Below are 25,280 nucleotides of genomic sequence, written 5' to 3' on the forward strand. Positions count from 1 at the left end.
AAGTACAAAAGAATATATTAGTCTTTTTCGCTTCTTGGTCGTTCTTTTATTGCCAGTCTTCTCAATGGTTCTTAACAGCCAACACGTGTTTCGTCGCTACAAGGGAATGTGGTCCCGCGACTTTTTCAAGGCTGTGTTTACAGAAAAGATTAAAAGAACTAATGCATCTGTCCTGAAGCAAGGTACATTGCAATCTATGACAATGTTACTACACCACGGTAGTGGAACTGGAAGCCAAACGAAGTGTGAAAAAACCAAAACCAATTGAATAAATAAATTCACGACAGACTTTAACAAAGTAATCATACAGCGTGAGGTAAATTGATGAACGTCTATGATTCTAATCATGATGGAGAGAGCCAGTATAAGTGCTTTTGGTGAAATAGTTGAGTGAGTCTTAATCAAGTTTTGATCGTGAACATCTCTGTGGCGTTGGACTTGTCAGGTGGAAGTGAAGTGGAAGCGTTTGGTGTTCACGGATCCTTATGGAGTGTGACTTAACGAACCTAATGTGAGTGATCACTCGTGCTGTACAATGGTAAAAAACTTTTGGGACTAGTTAGAGCTTTTTGACTCCAGGCTGATATTTATGACATTTTTCATTTCAAATACCAAATCAAGCCAGAAATAGGTAGCTATGTTTGTTAAATGCACAACACACAATTCACAGGTTTTTTACCATTGTACAGCACGAGTGATCACTCACATTAGAACGACCAAGAAGCGAAAAAGACTAATATATTCTTTTGTACTTGTGATTGAATATTGTTGTGAAAACATATTATACCTTCATACTTCTATTATTAGTACGTGTGCGAGGGATTATCTTCTAAAGATGTGGCACATATCTCGAAGCCAATAGATGTGTGATGAGCTGTGTACACATGTCATGTGTGATGGTGCACTATGTGCCACACATCCCCTTCACTCCTTTGACATGTGTGCATGTAGTACAGACTTGTTGAGCGATGCGTCACTGGCATGGCACAGTCACCAACACCCGCAACTGTCCCCTGATGCCAGGTACACGGATTATTACACCTGACATGTGACTACCCGCGTTGCACGATGTGACTATGTCATGTGTGTGTCATGTGTTCCCATAAGCTTGCTGTTGGTGTTCCCTCAAATGCATCTGCAGTTGCTGCAACCAACATGTGTCTGTGTGCAGATGGGCATGGCACACCATTACGCACACCAGGCCACATGTGGAATCAGACGTAACGTGTGTATGTATGCATTGAACATGGACTTGCGAGACAAGGACATATCTGCTTAGTCTCAATGTATGTGTGAGTAGTCCTGACATGTACCCCTTCATGGCAAGGTGTGTGGTGTGTCCTTTTTTCAAGGCCATGTGGCCTGTGCCTCTAGTGTTCCGCAACCTGTCTGTACGATAAACATCCTTCTTCTGCACATATGTGGATGTCTGTCACTCCTGTAATGCGTCTGCCTGTTCACTTACACTGGCCCACAGCTAGTTTCATGGCATGGCATGTGGAGGTTCAGAATCCACGTTTGTAGCTGGCTCTTGGTAGGAGTGTCACCTGCCTGGCATACATGTCCAGGACATATTGCACAGACCGGACTCTGTATGTAGCATATGTGTATTGCCTGTTGAACATGTGCTCAGTACATTGACATTGTTGTTGTACTGTACTCACTCTTCGTTGTCCTTTCCAAATTACTTCAGGACTCCGCCTCTCCCCCGACCAATTCCAGACTTGGCTGACCTGAGGGAACGTGACTGTATACGCCGCTACCGCTTCCCCCGACTGTTGATTGAGAACTTGACGGCAAGGCTGGCACCACACCTCCAACCACTACACAGGTATCCTACTGCACTGACACCCAAGATGAAGGTGATGGCAGCCTCCATTTCTTTGCCACGGGTACCTTTCAATATATCATAGCTCATGTTGGTGGCATGTCCCAGACCATGTTCAGCCGTGTTCTGCATGATTTTTTAGAGGCCATGTTGGTTCACCTGGATGAGTTCATCAAGTTCCCAACTCCTGAGCAGTTGACAGGTGTCAAGGGTGAGTTCTATGCCCTGGGAGGGATGCCCCATGTCATTGGGTCCATAGATTGAACACATGTGGCTTTGGTACCACCACAGGCACAGGAGGTAGCGTATAGGAACCGCAAGCATTACCACTCCATTAATGCCCTTGTGGTGTGTCTTGCCAACATGGTGATTTCCCATGTCTGTGCTCGTTTTCCAGGATCAGCACACGATGCCTACATCATGAGGCGTATCAGGGTGCCTGAAATGATGCTGCAGCTGCGCAACGAACGAGCATGTATTGTTGATGGGTATACTCTGTCAGTCCAGTATTTAGTGTCATCTTCCTGTCTTACTGCTTCTCCTGACCCACTTTTGTCCATGATGTTTCCATGTAGGGGACGCTGGCTATCCCAACATGCCATGGCTGATCACGCCTCTCCGCAACCCCAGCACGGCTTCCGAGCACTGCTACAACAACGCCCATGGGCGGACCAGGCGAGTGATAGAGAGGACGTTTGGCCTCCTGAAGAGCCGATTCCGTTGCCTCCACAAAACCGGTGGCGCGCTCCCATATGCACCCGTGAAGGTCTGTAACATCTTCCTCGTGTGCTGCATGCTGCACAACATGGCAGTGGAGAAAGCTGTGCCACTCATCCTGGATCCGGATGAGCAGGACCATCCACCCGTGGAGGATGAAGGGCTTGGTGACGAGGCAAGTGATGTGGAGGAGGAGGAGGCGGAAGAGGACATCCAGAGTCGGCTCGTACGCACCTTCTTTGCTTAGTGGTGAGTTCCAGTGTCTGAGTGTGCACGCATTGGGCCTTGTGTGGCATGTGTTGCAATGTGTGTGTCCATCTGCATGTATGCCAAGTCAGTCAGAGGTGTGTTTGGATGTGTCACTCGAGTGATGGTGCAATAGAAGAATGTTTTTCCAGAGTCATCATTGTCACCTAGCATGTTGACAACCTTATACATGTCGAGTACATGCCCATGCATGCGGATGTGCTTCTTTTGGCTGACTACTTGTGTGTCTCTCGTCCCCAGGTATTTGCGCATGCTGTCTGCTGGTGGCATTGTTGTGGTCCTGCTATTCCTCATGAACACAGCAACGTGTGCTAAATCAGCGTTACATGCACGGACAAGTGTGACAATCTCATTAGGGTAAGGGATGCAGCATGGATTTTTGGGTGTGGTATTTGTTTTGAATGTGTGTGCACTGCTCCTGTTAATGTTTGGTTACTTTGCATACATGTAGAATCACCATGGGGCACATGACATGGAGCTGGATTCACCTGAATTGATAGTCAGACTTGGTGACAGTCATCTGTAATGGGATAGTGGATTGTGATGAAGGCATCAATGTGTGTAACACTGCCCTCGGAAACATACGGGTTGCACCGGGTTGACATAGTGTGGGACTTCCCCATTAGAGGCTCAATGGTGTATAGCAGCCTCTCCGGGAGCAGCAGGGGGTGTTTAGCTGTAACCCGTCACTTGTGTGCCAGTTCTATGGATTTCCAGCATCTGTGGTGCAAAGGGGGGTGCCAGTGTCGGTCCCACATGTTCATCCACATGACCTGTGTATCTCTTTACATAGATGCATTTGCCTACCGACACACATGACTAATAAAGGTGTCCCTCTGCCTCCAAGGTGCCTCATCTCTGTCAATGCTGGTCTGTTGCCACTGTGCATGCGGCATGTCTGGCATAGTTATCACAGATTGTGCATATGAGTCTATGTGTAGAGTAGCAATATGCAAGCTGTTTGTCAGGGATTATAATCTGTATTGTGCATGATGTACATGGCTGTGTAGGTATTGTGGCATGTCAGTCTCCACGACGGCCACTGTACTGCATGTGCATCCATTGTGTGTGTGTGTGCCATGTTGAACCAGACATTCCTTCCTTAACATACACCTTTTGCATAGTTCCTTCCTGACATCCTTGTCTTTGTGTGCAACTTGTGCCATTGTTTTCTTGACATGGCGCATGCTGCTGCAGGCCCTGCAGCAAGGGCACACAGTGTCCACGCACACGGGCTGGTGTTCATCATGGATTGCTTGCTCACATGTGCTATGCTGATCAGCAGCATCTGTGTCTCATGCTGCAGCACACTCTGCATTCTGCACAAGATCCCCAGTTCCATCCACCTCAAGGCAAGACAGACCATCCCCCAGGTCAACTACAACATCCGTGTCTAATCATACCCTGCACTCTACGGACATGTACGTTACAACTCCCATGATACTTGTCCACATCCAGGGTGCATATGCACAGCTCTGCTTCTACATCTGGCGACCAAGCCACATCAACGTCCAGCAGAGATAGCGGGAATGGATCACTGACAGCTGCAGGATGACCTTCACAATCCACGCCCACACTCAGGATGCAGCCCACAACCCCAACACAACCTTGTGGCACTGTCATCCAAGACCCCATTGTGCCATCTCCATGCATCCAACCTTGGCCTGGCCACCATTCTCCACATCCACCTGACTCAAGCATGCAGGACATAGTTCTGCCACGTTTCTACACATACCTGGGAGTCCCACACCAGGACACTCCACATGATCCCTGACCTCTACGCATGACTGTTGCTCTTCTAAATAGGTCTGTACGTACAGTTGTGCGTGCACCCCCTCAGCTGGTTGGGCCCATCACGGGTGAGTATGGTGCTCCATGTCTGTATTGGATGATAAATTGTGACCCATGTGTGTCCTGTGCCAGACTCAGACCCCAGGGTATGGATGGTTGGAGTTACTTCAAAACTCAGGCATGGTTTGACTTTACAACACACACATGTAATGGAATAATGCAAAATGACGGCATCATCTCGTGATTGTGATGATTTTTATTTGTGGTGGGGTACGTGTTTGGGGGGATGACAAGAGGTGCTTGCCGGGTGTGTAGAATCCAAAGTTCACTGGGGGAGTTGGTATCCTTGCCATTGGAAGTCATCAGAGTCCATGCCACAGTCTTTGTCAACATTGGTCAGACAGTGACCAGCAAGTCCATGTGGCAGAGAATGTCATTTGATGATGTGCTGCTGTTGGGCCAGAGGGCCAGGTGCCAGGCCAGGTGACCTGGGAGATGGTGATGTTCCGCTGACTCTCACGGTCTTTTGCGTGGACGACCCACCTTCCTCTGGGGACCCTCAGAAGCAGGTCGTGACGATGCTTGTGATGCTCCTGATCCCTCCCTGTGGCTGGTGGTGATCTTCGCCTGGTGGCACAGGGTGGGTTGCCCATGTTTTCAGCAATCCGACAGAGTGAACGGTTCATGTCCGTGTGCACCGCCAGGAGCTCAGCCAATCTTGCCTCCATCCGTCTTTGGTGTCGCTGTTGACTGGCATATTGCTCAGCCTGCATGTTCTTCATCTCGTTGAGGGCCTCCACTACCTGGCTGATGCCCCTGGTGTCACGCCGGTATGTGTCCAGGATGTTGCTGACGTGTGAAAATACCGGTTCCTGAGCTAACTGGTCAGGTTCGCGCTTCCGCCGTCCTCCACTCCCACCACCCCTGCCCACTTGCGCCTGGCCTGCCGTTGTGGGCACATCGGGTCTCCGGGACCCCTGAGGGATGGCATTTGCGGTGTCGCCTGCCTCCTCCTTGGTGCCCGGAGTACCTTGTCCCTCCTGGTCAGACTGGCTGCGTTGTTATGTGCGAGCAGGGCTCCTGGGTGTATCCTGGGATGTGGCAGGAATGGGGGTGGTGGTTGGCACAGTTGTACCTGCCGCAGGTGCTGCAGGTGGTTGGGCACCAGAGGGGCCAGGTTGGTCAGGGTCATCCACGGAGTGGTGAGAGTCGTCGCTGCCGGTGGGATCCTCTTCACGTGGAGCCTGGTCCTGTGATTCTTCCCCCCCAGTGTTGGGGGGAGATCGACGACGTTGACCTGTGTGTGAGAGAGAGCCAATGTTAATTGTGTTAAATGCGACATCCATGTTTCATACATATTAAAGTTGGCACTGTTCCTCTGGGTAGTTGGATATGTCTAGCATTCCTCTCACAGTGCACTTGTGCATGGGTATGTCCCTTGGCCACAGCTTTCGACACTTTACCTATGTGTGACACTCTTAGTTGATGCATCATTATGGAACGCAGTCAACAGTGTAGTGAGCGGGCGTAGCGAGCCATGCAAACCCACCTTACCTGTTGCACTGTACGTGGGCAAATGGTGTTTTTTCCAAACAATTTGAGAATGCAGGTAGGTTACTGATGCATTTGTGACTGGGTTCTAACAAACACAGTGAGTGGGTATACTGGGTGTAAGGTTAGGTTTGTGCCTGCAGCACGGATCTACTCATGCACAGATTGACACATGGCCCAGTGTTTTGCAAAGGAAAAAGGGGTGGTTCACGCACTGCCAAACCTTGTCTACATGCACACAGTCCACCTGCTGATGAATGGACATGCCCATACCACCCAAGGGTGATTTGGTCTCCCTCTGTCTCCCTTTCTCCCTCCCTCTGTCACCCTCCTCCCTCTGTCTGTCTCCCTCTGTCAGCCTCTGTCTCCCTCCTTCTCTCTCCCCCTCTCCCTCCCTCTGTCTGTCACCCTCTGTCACCTCAGCCCAGCTTCCTGGGCACACAGTTTGCAGGTCTTTCAAAGGCCATTGGCTTGTTCATGTGGCTTTGTTTCTAATCTCCAGGCACCCATTGGGCGGAGTGTCTGAGTCTGCGCTGCTGCTGTGGTGGTGTGTGCTGACACTCTTTCACAGTGATGCCTCTTCATTAGCTGCTGTTAGGTGCAAATTGTGCCTTCATACCCATGTCATCCTGCAACGCGGCCACCATTTGCGGGCAACACAGTACTGTGTGGGGACACACTGTTTGTATGGCTCTGCCCTAGGCCATATGGGCTGAGGGCATTGTTGTCTGCTTCGGAATTGCACAATGTTAATTTTGAGGCCCACCCTCTCGGCATCCGGGCCATCCTGTCTTGTGTTGATGTTTTGTGTGGCCTGTGACTTCGCATAGCCTTGCTTGGTGCATGGGGCATGGAGCCGCTAGTGGCATGTGCGTGTTTTTGGAGTGTGGTTGTGTCCGGTGATGGCTTTGGGGTGGTTGCGTGCATTATTGGGATTTGGGTTGTGGATGGCATTCCCCCCCATGTGAGGTGAGTTGTTTGTGTACTCACCAGGCTCTCGGACTCCTTCTACTCCGTGTACTCCCACCGGCGGCAGCGTGGCCATCACCTTCTCCTCCCAGGGATGGTAGTGTACTGGTCTGCGGGGCGGCCCTCCTCCAGTGATGTTCCCCTGGTTATATTCATCCGTCATTTTGCGGCGGACCGTCCTCCGCAGATCGTACCACCTGGCTTGGCATTCATGCCTGGTCCTTCTGGTGGCCCCAACAGCATTCACCTGATTGACGATCCTCTGCCACATGGCAGATTTCTCGGCTATGCTGGTCTGTCTGACCAATGTTCCAAAGAGCCGTGGCTCGACTCTGATGATTTCGTCGACAAGGACGTCCAGCTCCTCCCTTGTGAACTTTGGATTCTTGTTAGTGGGCATGGTGTGGGGTGGGGGTGTGGATGGTTGTGGGTGTGTGAGTGTGGTTGTGAAGGTGTGTGTGTGAATGTGATGAGGGGGTGTTTGTGATGGTGGTTGTGTGAAGGAGTGCAAGTGTAAGGTGTATTGATGGTTGAAGTATGGTGCAGTGCGTTGTCTCTGGGGTCTGGCAGCAGTGGATCTGTTGCAAAGGCTCATGGTTTGTGTGTGTTTGGCCTTTTTATTGGTCCATTTGTGGGTGTGGCTGTGTTTGAACTTTGTGTGGGTGTGTTATAAGGAGTGGTTGTGGTTTGGGCCTCTGTTTAGCTGTTTGGCAGTTGCAGGTCAGTGTATTGGATGCATTTGGGCTTGTTGGACATGTTTTGTGGTGTTGTGCGATTCGAATTGACTCTCCTTGTGTTGTTTTGCATTGTCCTGGTTCAGTACGAGTGTTTTTGGTGTCTGTAAGGTGGGTACATCGGCCATGTTGTTGTACAGTGCTGACATTTGCTATGGCTTAGTTCGACTCGTACATGCGCGATGTTGGGTGAGGGTGCTGGTGTAGGGGCCTGGGGTAGGGCGCGTACAGACACGGCCACGGTGTTGGTCTGCACCGTCCATAGGTGGTGGGGTTTCGCCTCGTACATACAGGGGGGCTGGGTGTACGCTCCGTACATACACGGGTGGGGGTACGCTCCATACATACACGGGTGGGGGTACGCTCCATACATACACGGGTGTGGGTACACTCCATTCATACACGGGGGAGGTACGCTCCGTACATACACGGGTGGGGGTACGCTCCATACATACACGGGTGGGGGTACGCTCCATACATACACGGGTGGGGGTACGCTCCATACATACATGGGTGGGGGTACGCTCCGTACATACACGGCTGGGGTACGCTCCATACATACACGGTTGTGGGTATGCTCCATTCATACACGGGTGGAGGTACGCTCCGTACATACACGGGTGGGGGAACGCTCCATACATACACGGGTGGGGGTATGCTCCATACATACACGGGTGGGGGTACGCTCCATACATACACGGGTGGGGGTACGCTCTGTACATACACGGGTGGGGGTACGCTCCATACATACACGGGTGGGGGTATGCTCCGTACATACACGGGTGGGGGTACGCTCCATACATACATGGGTGGGGGTACGCTCCATACATACATGGGTGGGGGTACACTCCATACATACACGGGTGGGGGTACGCTCCGTACATACATGGGTGGGGGTACGCTCCGTACATACGGGGGCTGGGGGGTGTTCGGCGCGTACATACGAGGGCTGGGGGGGTGTTCGGCGCATACATACGGGGGCTGGGGGGGTGTTCCGCGCGTACATACGGGGGCTGGGGGGGTGTTCCGCGCGTACATACGGGGGCTGGGGGGTGTTCGGCACGTACATTTGGGGGCTGGGGGGTGTTCGGAGCGTATGCGGGCACATGTCTCCATGGTTGCTATAGGAGTTGGGTCCGTACGGTGTTTTTTCCATACGGTTGTACAATCGGACGCACGGGACGGATCGTACTTGCGCGCTCGGACTTCAGTTTTCCGATTCGTACGTAAAATCGTCCGGGGACGTGTCGGACACATTTTCCGACCCGAGGACGTGTGGGGGAATTTTCCAAATGCGATTCGTATGTATTTTTTCCCATACGAATCGAACTTGGCAGTTTGTACGGGACTTGTACGATTCCTACGGAAAAAAATCCGGATACGATTCGTACGGGGAAAATTTTTAACGGATCGGAATCGGCACCATAGTGTACTGAAATGAATAACAGTGTACAGAGAGTCACTTTTGTGCGCAATTATGCACCATTGAAATCAATGGAGAAAACCAGAAAATTGTATTTACAATCAGGCAATGTTCACCTTCTCGTTTTAGGTCGATAGCAGGACCAGGTCTAAAGTTCCAGCAGTAGAAGATCAGGAGCATCCTGGACTTGGTCAGGAGCAAGGTGATGAAGGTGTTGGTACCTGGTGCTCTACGACAAAGGGGGGACTAGGAAAGACACTGCACAGGAGGGCTTCGAGGTAAGTCGGGCAGGTCCCACTGGAGGGAGGAGGTCGCAAGTGGCACATGACTGGGAGCATGGCTGGTTCTTTGTTACAGGGTTCGGTGGGGCCGGGTGCAGAGCAGATAGGTCAGCTGGGCATCATGCATCGAGAAGCCCTCGCAGTCAGGAGGTTGGCAACTTGGAGAGGCAATTTCAGGACACCTGGGCCACTCAAGATGTGGGTCTCAGATGTCTCAATGTCCCTCAATGGGTGCTTGCTTCTGGTATTGTTGGAGTCTGGCATGGACTCTTCGTCTCACAGTTTGCTGTTGGGGGTCTGGTACCCCGGGTATGGGTACCAAGATGATCCGGTAGGTCTTGGTAAGGAGACAGATTCGACCCTCTGGAGCTGGTGCTCTTCTTTTGGTGTGGTTGCTGAATCAAAGTTGTCAGAGAGCAGCTCATTGACAAACCAGACTCAGTGGGATCGGAGCCTGCAGTGTGCGGAGAAGTGATACCTTCACTCCAAGGGAGGTGCTTGGTAAATCTGTAAAGGCTAGAGGAACTCCGGTTTTCTTGAACGCTGCAAAGGTTCAAGACGACATGACACACCATGATTGACGAAGTCCTAGAAGCAGCATGCAGGGTTTGGTGCCAATTTTCTTCTTCAGAATGGTTTCAATTCTTGGTCGTCAAGTCTTCTTTGTCCTTCCATTCTTCTTGTCCATCAAATCTAAGTTTCAGGTCTAGGGATGTCACCTACATTTTGAATTTATGGGGTTTTACAGGGGGAGATAGGTAGTAGCCAATGGCCTACTTGGTCTTTAGGGTGCCTGCACCCTCTAAGTGACCACTTGCGGTGGGGCGGGGCACTATCCAAGCCCTGATATGTTGTTGCTCCATCATCCCAAGATAGTGGATTTGCAGGGGAGGAGTTCACATTGCCTGTCCCACACTAGGGGTGGTGATGCCTGTGTGACCCTCCTCCTTATCTAACACATTTTTCCACCTGTCCTCCCACCAAATGTCTGGGCTGAACTTCAAAGGTGGAAAGTCCTTTGAAGCATCCTGCTCTGGAAGGCTATTCTACCCTGGATGAGGTCTAAAGTACCTCTGCCCAGAACAGGCTTTGTTTCTGGCCTCTAAGAGCACAGGTTCTCACCCAATGAGGTCAGAAACATGTCCGGTGGTGGAGTACTGGCTATGACTAGGCAGAGACCACACCAGTGCTTTGTAGGTTTTCAGGGGACTCTCTAAAGGGGCTCCTGTGTGCATTTATTAATACATCTCTTACTGGCATCAGTGAGGATTTATTAAGAGAAGATATTTGGCAGATACTAAATATCTTAGGGAAGATTAAAGCCTTCATGGAGCTGGAATACGCGTAACGACACGTATGCAGCACATGTACTCTATATGGCTTCCCTGTGCACTTCCAAGAATGGCTCAGATATTGCAGGGTCATATCTGCTTATGAAGATATGTCCACACATGGGATATATAGTACACCCTGCATTTGAGCTGTAAGCCTGCAGTAGGTGTGACTTACCTATATCTCGTGCAGTGATTGAGGATGAGGCACACAGGGCTGTGTGCCATGTCAACTCTTCGGTTTTCTCTGCACCACGATATGCAGCATGCAGTGGCAGTTTGCTTGGTCTTGGTGAGGGGTACCTGTGTTGGCACTCTTTGTGCTGCACCCCTGTGGGCCCTTTTCAGTACCCATGCCCTAGTTGCCAGGTGTACCACTTACTAAGGACTTACAAAGGTGGCTGAAGTTGTGCCAATCAATTGTGGTACAGTATTAGGAAAGCGATCTGGCATCGTGAAACTGGTTAGCAGGGACCCAGTGCACTTACATTTCGAAATCACATCAGGCATCAAGCAAAAGTAGGGGCTAACCATGTCAAGGAGGCTCTTTCCTACATTGTCTCTGTTATTTCTTCCCTGATTGTCTGGTTGTCCGCTTCCTCTCTTCTAGACTCGCTGCTGACCCTGGTCCTTTATTAACTCTTCTTTTTTCCTCTCCTCTACCTTATTTGACTATCACCTGACAATGTGTGTGAGAGTGAGAGTCATCTAGAATCTTTTTTTGTCAGGACATAACAACTAGCAACAATAAATTAATCATGTTGCAATTGTAACTTTTGTTTTGAACACAACACGTTCAAAACAGGCTGCAAAGCCAGCTCCTGACTGCTATTCATTTTTAGGAACAATTTCAATACAGACGTGCCGATTCCGATCCTGGAAAAACCGGGTACGAACTGTCGGTCGGAGCTTTTTCTCCGTCCGACTCGTACCCGGGAAAAAAACCCTACAAACTTGCAAGTACGATTCGTACGGAAACACCATTTCCTTACGAGTCGGAAAAAACACCGACCGACAGTAAAATCCCTACGAATGTGATCCGGGACACCGCGGACGTGACGTCCGGACGGAGTTAGGCATGTGTTCACGTACCAGCAAGTACGATTCGTACCGACAGCAGTCCGGACGGCAATATTTTTACGGCACCCAAAAAGTGCCGGAAAAGCGAAGTACGCCGCGATGCCAGCGGAATAGGGGGCCCGGTACGTGCCGTACCCCCCCCCCCAGTCCCCCGCATGTACGCGCCGAACCCCCCCCCCAGCCCCCCGTATGTACGGAGCGTACCCCCACCCGTGTATGTACGGTGCGTACCCCCACCCCCGTATAAATGTCCTTCATTTGTTTCCTTGGCTGATTGCAACCCGGATTGATTCCGGCATCCTTGAATATATTTGAATGGATTGCTTGTTTCCCTGATTTAATTTCAGTCGATAGCTGCCGACCTAACCACAGCGCACATTTACTACCACCCGGAGTTATAACCACCTTTTCACTATGGATCCATCCTAATTACGCCCGGAACTCTATACTCTGCTGGGATTGATACAGCTCTTGCCTTACATGTGGATATTAGAGTCACCATAATTACGCCCAGAACTCTGTACCTTGCTGAGACAGATCCAGCAATTCCCTTACTTGTGGATATCAGAAGTACTTATCGATGCAATTGTAACCGTAGTCACGATGATGAACTCAAGTTAAAGAGTTCGAAACGCCGTCGACCTCTCAACGTTATTTGCGGTCTTGTAAAGGGTCGCGCCCTAATTATGAAATAATGTTGTAATGATTCATGTTTTGTAAATATTGTGCCTGACTCTTATTGTTAATTTAATTTGCGCCGCTTCACGTTGCTCTTGCACCCTTGTGTCACTGCGCCGTTTTCACCCATCACTTCACTTCCAGTGTTCACACGGTTGTTATGGTTACTGTAATTATGTTTTTGTACTTCTGATTATAAATAACAACCTGCAATTTTCAATTCGGTCTCCGTTTTCCCTGTGTGTTATGATTAATTTCTTTGTTCTAATGGTCCTCTTTATATGATTGACCAGTTGAGACATTGTTCCCTTGTTATTATAATTGCCCGGTCTCAATTGGGTTAACGGGTTTACTCCTGTTTTGCTTCGCCTGGCTCTTACCACTTGTCATGGCAATGGGGAGCTTTTGGCCAATTTATCCTTTCATTTATCACTAGAGGTGATTCTTCCATCTACCTTTCCTTCACTTTCTTCCGAGGTTGAACGTGCCGTACACACATTGAAAGAATACTTCCTGTTTGTATTGACAGGTCAGACAATTTCAGGAAGTCCTATCATGAGTTTACGACTATTGGTCAAGAAGGAAGAGGAATAAACCTATCAAAAATACATTAAGTATCTGGATTAAAGATGCACTCCAATACAATCAGATTGTATTTGAACAGGATCCCATACAGGGCAGATTTACATCAGGCATAGTGGCATTGTGTGCAGAATTGCAAGGTGTCTCAATTCAGAACATCTGCAGGCCGGCAAGGTGGTCCTCAGACAATACATTTGTGAAAGATAATAGACTGAATACTGTTGTTGATAACCAAAGTTTGGTTTTGAGGTTTTTAATTCAGTAATGTGTTTGGAGATGAATGACTATTGCTCCGTTCACTTTGTTTCATATTATGTTTAAGTATACATTGAAATTTTATGGGTAGTTTTACTGATGTTTCAAGGGATATCTTTTTAAAAACCCAAAGAGTGTTTCTTTGGTATGCCTCAGAATTAATGAATGAAACAAAAAAAGTACAAGGGCATAGAGCCAATGTCCTGATTGTTCAATTACTCTTACTCCTAGTGTCCCTCTTCATGGTCAGTACAATACATCCCATTCCCTCTCTGTGGCCTTTGACACTGGCTGGACATTATAGGAGGATTCTGGGAATGCTAGTCCTCTTCTACTTCATTTACATCATTTTGCTTAGATTTTTACTGTCTTGGAGGAGTGATCACCTAAAAAGTAAAGACTGTGATGAGTATAAGTAGGACTGAGAGTAATGAATATTACTAGTAAGTAATCAGGGCAAAACTCTGGCACTGGTAATCTCTGTGAACCTCTAATTCCTGGGGCAGAGGAGAGCCAATGTACCTTGCCAGGGCAAAATCCAAGACCTCATAATAGGATCCATAGTGGCTAAATTGCAGAATGACAAACTTGTTGGCCAGAGTACTGACATGTACAATGAAACATACTACAGACATATACATCAATTCACCAAAATGTAGGTGTATCAGAAATGATATCATACATATTTGCCGTCCAATGACATCATAGAGCTCACCCCATGACCCACCCTTAACCTCTAAATAGAGTCGTCTTTGAAGCTGAGGAAGGGGACTGGTGAAGGGCACGGAATTTAAAGTGATATTGAGTTCTCTTTGGCTTCTGTTCCGGCCATCATGAATCCCGAGACAAGGGTTGCAATCTATGCACTCTTACAAATACAGGGGTCCTTGAGAATGCAGAGCCCAACATATAAGTGAAGTTGCTCTGCATACTGTTCATGAAACTGCTGAAAGCTGAGTTTTTCAAACAATCATATGACAGAAGCTGAAAGGGTCTCTCCTCCCCAACCACCCATGACCAGCTCATTTCTGTGCTTGACCAACATACGCTATTCCAAAGTTACCGCACATTCCTCAACCAACAACATCTGTTTGCCTGTTGTCTTGGTTGCCATCTCTGTTATGATGTTTATTACGCTCTACATCTTCATGCTGTTGTGTAGACCTTCCACGATAGGTAAGAATAGACAGTGAAGACACACTTGTACAACAATACCCAAGGTCACTTACTAAACCTATTTAAGAGGTCTAACTGTTCTAACTATACACTTAGGAAACTCAAATCCTACACTGGTTTTCAGAGTTTTCTGGCTACAGGGGCCATGATGCTGGACTCGGCCAAAATTGGAGTTTAGTTCACTTCTTACTTTGAACGAAAAGGCATGCTTCTGAGGTCGGCTATAATATCTGTCTGAAAAATACCACACCATAAATAATGGTTGCTCTCATTTTGGGTTGTCCTTGTGCAAATGATACCTACTTTTGTGATTTAAAAAAATGTATAATAACATGCTTTGACCATTTTTGTGTCTTCTCTGGGACACATTGTTACCCCCTTCTGCATAGTTTTGCATGGTTAATTTCCTCCAGTTTGGAGGTGATAGTACCAGCAGAGTGAGCAGTCTAAGGCTGGTCACCATAGAGGTGCAAACGCAGCTGAAAAAACTGCTTGGCCCGAATTAGTACTTTATGATCAGATTTTTATTTGATGCTATGTGATGAAAATTCTTACAGCACTCTATCATCTAGAAGGGTATCCAGGCGCTAAGCAATTGAGGTTCTAGCCAGGTCTAGGGCTTAGGTCTGCTCTGGTTTTCCACAGGTACTGGTGGAATTGAAAGGGTAAAAAAGTGAAGAATGACTGTGGGCAGGAACATATAACCACCAATTTTACCAGAGTGATTGATCAATCTGAACTGCATGCTCAAGAGAAATGTTGTAATCAATATTGGTGTAAGTGGCAAACTGAATGAGAGTGTGGTTGTCGGGGCCCATCCATTCAACTCCCTCAAAATGTTGACTTCACCCCATACCCTGTGACAAGGATGTAGCTAAAGAAGCAGGCTAAAGGTAAAAAGGGGGTAGTGAGGAAGAGAGACACACATCCCCTTTCAATGGTCCCTCTGCGCCTGCTTCTATTCCCTCCTTTTATATTCCATGTTGCTCCGGGATGTATTGTATGTATTTTCTCACTAAATGGCAATACTAATTTTATAGAACAAAAAAACCCATCAGATTTCATTTGTGGTACAAGAATTTAGGAGAGGACTCTTTGACATGTGCTGCTTCTATATTTCTAGGAATCTTGAGGGACGTTTTAGATCAGTTGTCCAGGGCAATGACTTTTCAAGATGAAATTCTTGTTTATGAGATCGAAATTTGAATGGTGTTTTACACTGAAAAGAAGTTTACTATGTTTGTGTGGCATTTGAATTATTCTAGGGGGAGCTTGTGAATCTTCCATGTGTTAGGCCATTTGAGGTTGGGTAAAAATGCTTGAAGGCTGACGGTAAGAGCAGATACAGCATTGACACGTTTTATTGCAAAGACAAGGATAATGAGTGGATAGTTTAATACTGAATGACGAACTTGCGAGAAGCAGAATAACATTATTTGGTTATCAATTGTTAATTGTACTTGTGTTAGATCATTGTAGATGTTTTTGTGGTGAATTAGGTTTGTGATCACAACACTGTAGTCAACATATTGATTACAGGAAGAGGGTAAATGTTTACTTACAGACTAGTACATATAAAATAATTTTTAACCATCCCAAAAGCTGCATGAATCTTACCAACGTAAGTGTTATGCTGATTGAAGTGAGGCTACCATTGCCAGGGGAAGGTAAACCGGAAAAGGACTAAGATGTAGTTAATACCACCCGAGAAGACCAAGAGATAGTGATGTTGAAAGTACAAGAGGAGTGCAAATTTGCTACATCCTCTGTAGTTTCCTTTAAAACAGTTGAGTTGTTTCAGAGTCCCTGGAGAAAGTAGGTGATTAGTATAATCAGTCAATTTTCAGTACGTTCCCATAAAGAAGCATGGCCATGATGTTAAAAGATTACTCAAAGTAGCTGGGCACATTGTTCCAAGACACTTTGTAATAGATTTTGTTATAGATTTTTTAGAGGATCTACTATGTAGCAGCAGAACTGGTTTTAGGCAAAGGGGTCCAGATTACAATAAAGAAAATGCTGAGTTAATGAAGAGGAATGGGAACACAATTTAGACCACCCGTAAGCCAATGTTCAAGTTGAGAGACATAGGTGATTAAGAAAGGTATTTATTTGGCAGTGAAATCTCATTTGAGCTGGAGGAAAGCATGGCAAGCCATGTTCCAAGTTTGTAGAGAACTTTGCATTCAGTCAATGGATCGTCATATTTAAAATTATTGAGAAAGTGTACACCAGTTACTAAATTGGTGTCCTGTTCATTATCTTTATGTGTGGTCGGGTGAAACATGAGATTACCACAGAAAATCTAGATATCAGTTTAAAGTAGATGGGTATCTGAACAAAATGCGAAAAATAGATATCAACATAGATCAGATAGTCCACATTTCAATTAAAACCCAGGAGATGATAGAAAGGGAAAAGTATGCTGGCCTGATACTTTGAAAGTAGTTGTTAGGACTCATTCTTACTGCTGCACACCTAGCAACATTTCTGAAATACCATTTACACATACCTGCACCTTCCCCCGCTTACCAAGACCTCAAGCGGGTCAGAGGAGCTGCCGTGGAGAAGAGGCACAGAGCCACTTCCAGCAAGGACGAGTAGCAGGTGTGACCTCTGGGGGAAATACATGTTTAGATGAAATGGAAATTGCTAAAAAATAGTGGATGTTATTTTATTTCCTTACAAAAATAGGGAAAGCAAACACAATTTCATGACGTCTTTTAGGAAGTAATGTAATTCAACTCTAGTAAGTGTACAGCCACTGCCAAACAAGGAAGATGTGTGAACAGCACAAGCATTTAAAATCCCATCTGAGATATGGAGACTGAGTTCATAATTTCTTCATTCAGACAGAATTCTGACTAAACTTTAGGGATTTAACCTGACTGTGTGTGCTTATGGTAGCTACATTTTCCTTCCAACTGACGTTCTCTGATAACGTTTACCTGCTGACTTTACAGATTTTATGACTGGGGGCTGATTACAATGGAGGAAGGACCGCCACCGCAGGGCCTGCAGTGGCAACCGCCGGCCCTACGGTGGTGGTCCTTCCACCATCGAATGGATATTTCCCATCGCCAGATTAGGATGGCGGTGGGAACAGGAATGTGTCTGCAGCGGACGCAAAGACCGTCTGCCACCAGCAATCATCCTGATTGCCTGGTGGACGGGCCAGGGAGCCCAAAATGGTGGCAGTGCTTTGCAGGCATCGTCCACCAGATGAGGATTGCAGTAAAAGGCAGGCTTTCCATGGCGGTGACGCCGCCATGGAAAGGTATATGTTCTTTAGTCACGGGGCCAGTTGCAGGCCCATGGGGGGTGGGGGCTGCACTTGGGGGGGTACCCCCCTACATTGACATGCCCAAGGTGGCAGGCACCACACGGTACCTGCCACATTGTGCATGGCAATGCACTACGTGCCTACAGCACTGTCCGCCGCAATGTTAAAAATGCGAATGCAACTGCCAGGGTGGCGGTCGCATCCTAATTAGTGGGGCGGGACCGCCACACCACTGGTGGACGGTCCCAGCACTGCTAGAGTGGCAGACGGACAAATGTCCACCCGCCATCCTAATAGGGCCCTAAGCCTAGATCCTCTTTTTCTGAAGCTTTTGCTCAAGAGAGATATATTTTTGTTTCCTTATCAAATATCAACTTCCTTTAAGCTAGACTCTTCCTGCCTCTCTGATAGGGGCAGTAAGAGATCCGCACTTACCAAAGACTACCCTGATTGGTAGGTGCCACCGGAGAATCAGAGTAACAGAGTCAGTGCCTCCCTCCTCACCCCCCCCAGGGTGTAGACATTTCTCTTGTGGTAGCTTTCAAGGGGATTTGCATTGCAGGAACCCCATTCATTTTTTATTTATTTATTATTACAGCTCTCCTCATGTGACTGTTTTTTTTTTCCCTGCCTCTTTGGAGTGTTTGTTTATGTTTTACTCTCGACCAGCTGAGGAAGGAGAGGTGCTTCTTCTTGTCGCTCAAGAATGTCTGCCCTCTCAACCTGCTGGAACAAGACAGTAGTGGAGTTATTTTCAATGTGGTGAAAGAAGAGTATGTTATTTGAACTGAGCTCCTATTTGTAGGTATAGGGTTCATAATTGGACAGAGGTGGACACAGAATATGATGGGAGTAAGGCATTATGGACTCAGAGGTGGAGCAAGGGTTTTATAGGTCAAAACCAGCTCCTGCCCACTGGTTGAATAATAGAATGTAGCCATAATTTGGGTGCTGTGTACTCCTCACATCCCTAGTCCCATGTGCTGTTGCACATGCTACCATGTTTAGAGGTACCCTACAGTATTGATGTAGATGAACAGAAAGTCAGAGAAGTAGCCATAAAAAAGAGGAAGTGACAATTTGGGAGTACTGGAAATGATGAAGGTGTTGATGCATTTTCTAGTTTTCCTAGTAGGAATGGTGCTGCATTTTTAAGGAGAGAAACCAGGGGTCCATGTGTTCCCAGTAGGTCTGCAGATATGTTATGGGTTATTAGTACAGTGTCAGTAGGGTATTTGTACTACAGTAGCGTTGTGTGTGTGTGGGTTTATGGTGTTTGAGGGGGCTGCGTACTAGCCTGTGTGGAACTGTGCAACTTCGATGTGTGGGTGATGGTGTACTGTGGTTGCTCCAGACATTCTAAGTCACATGATGCCACTGTATGCCACACAATATGTTGTTCTTTCACACAATGGCTGTATGAACTAGAAATCCCTGAAATTAATAGGTTTCAAACTCATCTTTGGAGGCTCTAAAATGCCAGCACCCCTTAAGGAGTCTGAAACCCCCCCAGGACACTGGTGTTAGCCCCAGAAAGCGTTTTGTTCTTTTGAGCGGGTGCATGGTTGGTGGGGATATGAGGCAGTTGCAAGGATGAACCACCACCCCTCCAAGGCTCTTGTACCTCTTCATTAAGTGACTTTAAGGTTGCAGGTCTATTGTCAGAATGTAGAATATTGCTTGCATGGGGTGTACCAAGCAGTACCTCTGTAAATGTGCTCTTCATGTGGAATACATATGTTTGAGAGTTTGTTTGATGGAAGATTTATTCTTTGGTTTCATTTCTTGCTTTCTGTTGCTCTTGTGAACAAGCATAGTTTACCTTCAGGCTGTACATGGCAAGCTCCCCGCATTCATGTCACATACTATGACATCTTTGAGAGGTGGCGGAATCTTTATGAACATAGGAACCGCAGCAATTCCAAAAATCACGTATCCTTAGAAGGCAGACCCATTGAACAACAGCAAGAAACTGTCACCGATCTGATTATTCAACTACAACAGGAATTGACAAGATCTGCTTCATTTGAGTCAGGGGTTGCAGGTGGCACCCACTGACACTTACTTTTCCTTAACAGAGAGTGCTCTAGATACACAAAAAACAAAGGGGAGTAAGCTGGAGGAAGAGAAAATAGAAAAGCAATGACAAAGAGAGAGAGCAGCATTGGAAAAGAACTCTCAACAGTGGAATAAAGAGGCACGGAGTGACTGATGACACATTAAGGAGGAATGAGGTAGAGTCAAGTATATGCAGTCTTGATATTCAGCACCTCAATCTTCGATAGCACCGGCTGTGAGCTTCTGAGCAAACTTTGGGACACTGTACTTATTCTTTTACAAATTAAGCAATGGATTTGACAATACAGACACTGTTTTTGTGTCAACAGTGCAGGGTTACTCCAACCTTTTGATCAATACTGTGCCCTTGATTGACAATTTGGGTTAGATTTCTTGCCCAACAATCATAGTCTAAAGACATTACATCTACGCTCAACTAAAAAAAAACTCTTCAACAACCTAACCTAACCACCTGCTGACCTTTACAGTAGCAAACAAGTGATGATATTACACCCAGGCTGCATAAACATTACTCAAAAAGAGGAAGAATAATAACTGCTCATAATAACCAGATAATCTCCTTTGTTCTGAGGGGAGTGAGGGAAAAAGTTTTTTAAAAAAAATATTTCAAAAGTAGTCCTCTAATAGGTGAACAAATCAAAGCCGGGTGTCAGATACAAATGGTTAATATTAACGTTCCCGAGGCATATTCTGAACAATGTGAAAGCCCACCAACCAAAAGTTTGATACTGTAGGTTCTCAAGCTCTGCTCTAACTTCTCTTTGTTACCTCATGTTGTATGGAATTAATGGCGGGTTCTGGGTGCCCACCATGGTTTCAAGTCATGTATGCCAATACTAGAATGAATTGACTCTGCATACCTGAGCACAGTGGGGTAGAGCTCGGTTGTGTGCAAATCGACAGCCGTGAATGCAGCTTCACAGAATCCTTTTGCTAAAACGCTGATTGTTGTTTGCAGAGCCCCTAGAGCTGGAATCAGGAAAAGAAAAATGTATAGAGGAAAAAGTATAAAGACTTTATCATACTAACAGACATAGGTAAAAAGGATACTAAGGGGCCTATTAGGATGGCGGTCACAAATTCTCCTCAACCGCCATGGTAGAGGGAAAAGAGCGCCTGCAAGGACCGCGGCATAACCGCCGGTCCAATTAGGATGCTCCGCAGTCAAAACCGACCGCGGCGGTCGGATTCTGGCGACTAACATTACTGCCAGTAGCACCACCGCGGTGTGAAAAGGAGCATTTCATGCATGTCACTGCACTGCGAGGCAGGCACTGCACAGTGCCTGCCACCTGGTACAGGGACATGTGGGGGTAGCATGGGTACCCCCCCCATGCACCCCCCAACACATTGGGGGACCGCAATGGGCCCCCGGAGACATTCTCCACATGCCTTTCCATGGCAGTTTCACCGTCGCAGAAAGGCTGGCTACTGCCGGCATCATAATCTTGCTGGCGGAGCCTGGCCCTGCACCAGCGTCATTGTAGCGGTCCAGTTCTTCCCACTAGGCATGCGTGCGGACTGGTACTGGCTGAAAAGTAGCGGGCGGAGATTCTCACCGCCGCAGTTGTCACCGCCATGCTAATGGGGCCGGCGGGTTTCAGGGTAGTGATTGCGGGCGGATGTCCGCTGCCGGGCCGGCGGTTTCCGCCGCCGGCCCGGCGCCGGCCAACTGTCCACCATCCTAATAGACCCCATAATATCTATTAGGTTAATAGACAACTAGTGAAACAAAATTGGCTAGAAGGCCAACTAATAAGAAAATAACCTTGGATCTTCGATTTACTAAACAAAATGTTATAGGTGTGAAATAATTTGCTTAGAGAGAAAAATAATGTATTTTCTTTCTTCAGTTTTTACTCAAAAACTTGTTTTCCCTGTAACCGTGTTTCATCCTTCAAAGTGGACTTAGTCAGAGCTGTTCAAAATATCTTTTTTTGACGCAAGAGCATCTGACTTTGTTAAAGTTCCTCTTTCTCACTCTCTTCTTGTTTTTTTCCTCTTTTTCTCATTAAGCGTTCTGATATTAAACCAATTTGTGTTGGGAAAGACCTCCTATGGTCCTGTGAATTACGTCTATTCACATACGATATTCCTCTAGCAAACCTTCATGCTGCTTTGGGATGCTGTAGGAATTTGGAGATTGAGCAGAAGTCCTCTTTGAAAGACAAAATGTACTGGCTACAGGGAAAATACGTTTTTAAGAAGAAATTGAATAAAGAAAATACATTAAACAAAAAAAACATGACGAGTCCTGGAATTGTTTGATCATATAACTTTATGATTTCTTGTTGAACTGATTGTAACTAAAAATATCACATTAAAATACTTTCTTTCTGTGGTGCTGAATCATATATGTTATTACTAAAATTATTATACTTGCTATAATTGTAGTCTGCAAAGAGAATCAGATCACCATTTCAAACATAGCATTCTGAAACAGAAACCCTTTTTTAAAGCACCCAATGTACCTCAAAGGAACCTATTGTAGAGACATAATAGCATACAAAACATAACAGTTTGGAATATACAGTTTGTGATTAGCATGACTAGGCCTCGCGTGCACAAGTCCTAAATGTTCATGTTTTCATTCTCTTTCAGGAAAATATTTAATTGTAGATGCAAATTATGGTCTGTATTTTCTGACCTTGTTAAATTACTGTTTCCCAGCATCCTAACTAACAAAAGAGGTAACAAAACAAGGGTATGTTAGTTGTTAGGAATGATGTAGAAGCTTTTTTGAGAAACTATTTATTTAATGTTCATTTCTCCACTTTAGCGAAATTGCGCAGACATTTAACCAATCATAATAAATTTGAAGAAGGTGATAGTGAGAGTGTTATACAAACTCATAGCCTCATTGCTTGTTATGCAATGTAACATTTTAGTACAGTCCTTTTATGTAATGTGATGCAATGAATTTCTGTGTTTCTAGTGTCTAAAACATTCTAAAAATGCATGTTACTTGGGAGCGGGCGAGACTTTATAAGCAATTCTTAACAGGACAGATCTGTTGTTTCACTTTCGTATTTTGCTACAACTTATGATTATGTTAATTTCCTTAATTAACTGACTTTTAATTTCTGTAACGATTGCTTTGGTTATTAAATAAATCTTTAAATTAGCTTGGAGTCTCAACCCTATCTTTAATGATAATTGAACTATTGACTTGTAACTGAGAGCTCTCCCTCTAACACCCCTAAGATTAATTCAGTCCATCATCTTCTTATATTTTTGAAAATTGGCAATCACACGAATCAAGGCCGCAGGCGAAGCGGCCCACACCAAGACTGCTCAGGGACTTGACTTGATTCTATACCGTTATTTTGGGTGATTGCCTGGTGACGATACAGCGTTTTACACTGGAAACTCTGTGAATAACTATAAAATACATTAAGCCCTGATGAAGTTCCTAGTGTGACTGGAATGAAACGCGTTGGCTAATTTTGATTTATGTGCAAGAATTTTCAAAAAAGATGATGGACTAAAATTTACCATATTAAATTTATTTCTGGAGCACCTTCCATTTTGAAGTAAATTGTGTTCTCTGGTCTCCAGTGGTGCTAAACGGCGGCAAGTGCCGAAGAAGATGCATAGGACATTAAATTGAACGTGACAAGGATTAAGGTGCAGAACCTGTAGTCAGCCGCTGTTAGTTTTGTGTTTATACATCAAACATTTGTGACTTGATTTTTTTTTTCATTTCATTCCAGAAAATGCTGCCCTCTTCCTGCATGGCTGCCTGGCATGACTGCCATAGGAGAAGCTGCCCGACATGGGCAGTTTCTTCTTGGAGAATCTGCTACCAGCCTCTTTGAGAAGTCAATCGCAGTTTGCAGTCAAATCATTTTTTTTCAATTTGCAGATAGAAAGGAATGCCCCTTTAAACCTCCTCCTATATGCGATTTGCAATGAGTTGGTAAACCCAATTTGTGAGTAAAAACCGTTTAGTATATGAAAAAGTTCCATTTTGCAGTTCCAATTTCTGTGATTTTGGAACTCAAAGAGTTTGAGACAATAACATGGCTCTGTACCTTTAACCATTAACTCTTCAGACATTATGTCTAGACTCTCTCTATAGCAGATCAGCAAGAAGTCAAAAACCCTCTGTCACTGGAAGAACCCCATAAAAAATACTCCTATATTAACTGCCTGCCCAAAGGAATCCCACTTATCCCCCCACTCTTTGGTATGAATGCTTACAAATCCCTTGGGGCATTCCATTACTTCATCATGGTATATTTTACTTCTCGATAAGATAGATAAGTTTACCTCGACTTGAGTATCACCATTGGTTTTTGGGAAAACGTGGTCATTAGATTGTTTTTTTCTATTTTACTGCTCTATAGGTTTACTTGTAAGTACTGCAACTCTGGATTTTGAAGGTACATTTCACTAATTGTAAGATGTTGAAACACATGTTTTCTCTCAGGAAAAACTTACAGACTGGAATGACAGTGTTTATGCCAATGAAGAAGCCTGTTAAAAAGAGGGACCAGACCGCAGAGTTACGGCGACCGCTCTTGTTCATGAAGAAGTATATGCCCAGCTTGAATGGGACTTCAATGGCTCCATAGAGGAAATGGGTCAGGTACATGTCCAGCTCAAAGCCTGTGATGTTGAGGCTGATTCCATAGTAGGAGAATGCGACGCCAAACCTGCAAGCGAGTAGACAAAACAAAGAATATGCTGGCACTAACCTGCTGGAACAATACAAAAAATGGAAGGACATCTTTTTAAAATGAAGAACATTACCACAACACTCCTGTACAGATGGAGATTTTCCTCAGCACAGGTGTTCTAAACAAGTTTATGTATGAATATTTTGTACCGGTGTTCTCATCTTCTGTGACATTACTGAGTACCTGAGAACAAAGAATAACAAGTGACAGGCTCTGGGTTATTATTTCACAACAAATAACTTGTCCAGAAATGCTTCCACTATTTTCTGTTCATTCATTATAACCCTGCAACATCCTCACTCTGCCTCTTACTTTAGGGGTGCATGTCACTGAAATCAAATCCAGTCTTCGGTGTACAGTATTTCATTTGATTTTTTGCCTAGTCATGGACCCCAGCCTCACTACATGCTGACGTGTTTCTCCATTTCCTCAGAGCTTTATCAGGGCTTTCTCATCACAGCTGACACAATGTGTATTTATAGGCTTTAGTGATGTTTAGGATAATGATTTTAATTATTTAAAACTAGCTTTATATCCTTTAGTTATTTGGAATATCACTTGCTACTTAGCATG

The 25,280-nt window shown here is 45.9% G+C and overlaps 1 protein-coding gene across 1 annotated transcript in view; it reads right to left on the reverse strand.

The window, feature by feature from the left end:
- Nucleotides 1–25,280, reverse strand: part of LOC146813683 (solute carrier family 22 member 7-like) — a 468,541-nt gene that overhangs the window by 14,589 nt on the left and 428,672 nt on the right. Inside the window, exons 6-8 of the mRNA XM_085610178.1 lie at nucleotides 24,781–24,890; nucleotides 24,469–24,683; nucleotides 20,886–20,994 (exon numbers count right to left, since the gene is read on the reverse strand). Of these exons, the coding sequence (XP_085466304.1) occupies nucleotides 20,886–20,994; nucleotides 24,469–24,683; nucleotides 24,781–24,890 (434 nt within the window). The remainder of the gene's footprint in view (nucleotides 1–20,885; nucleotides 20,995–24,468; nucleotides 24,684–24,780; nucleotides 24,891–25,280) is intronic.

This window comes from Triturus cristatus, chromosome 6, assembly GCF_964204655.1.
Source record: "Triturus cristatus chromosome 6, aTriCri1.1, whole genome shotgun sequence".
NCBI classification, from domain to species: Eukaryota; Metazoa; Chordata; class Amphibia; order Caudata; family Salamandridae; genus Triturus; species Triturus cristatus.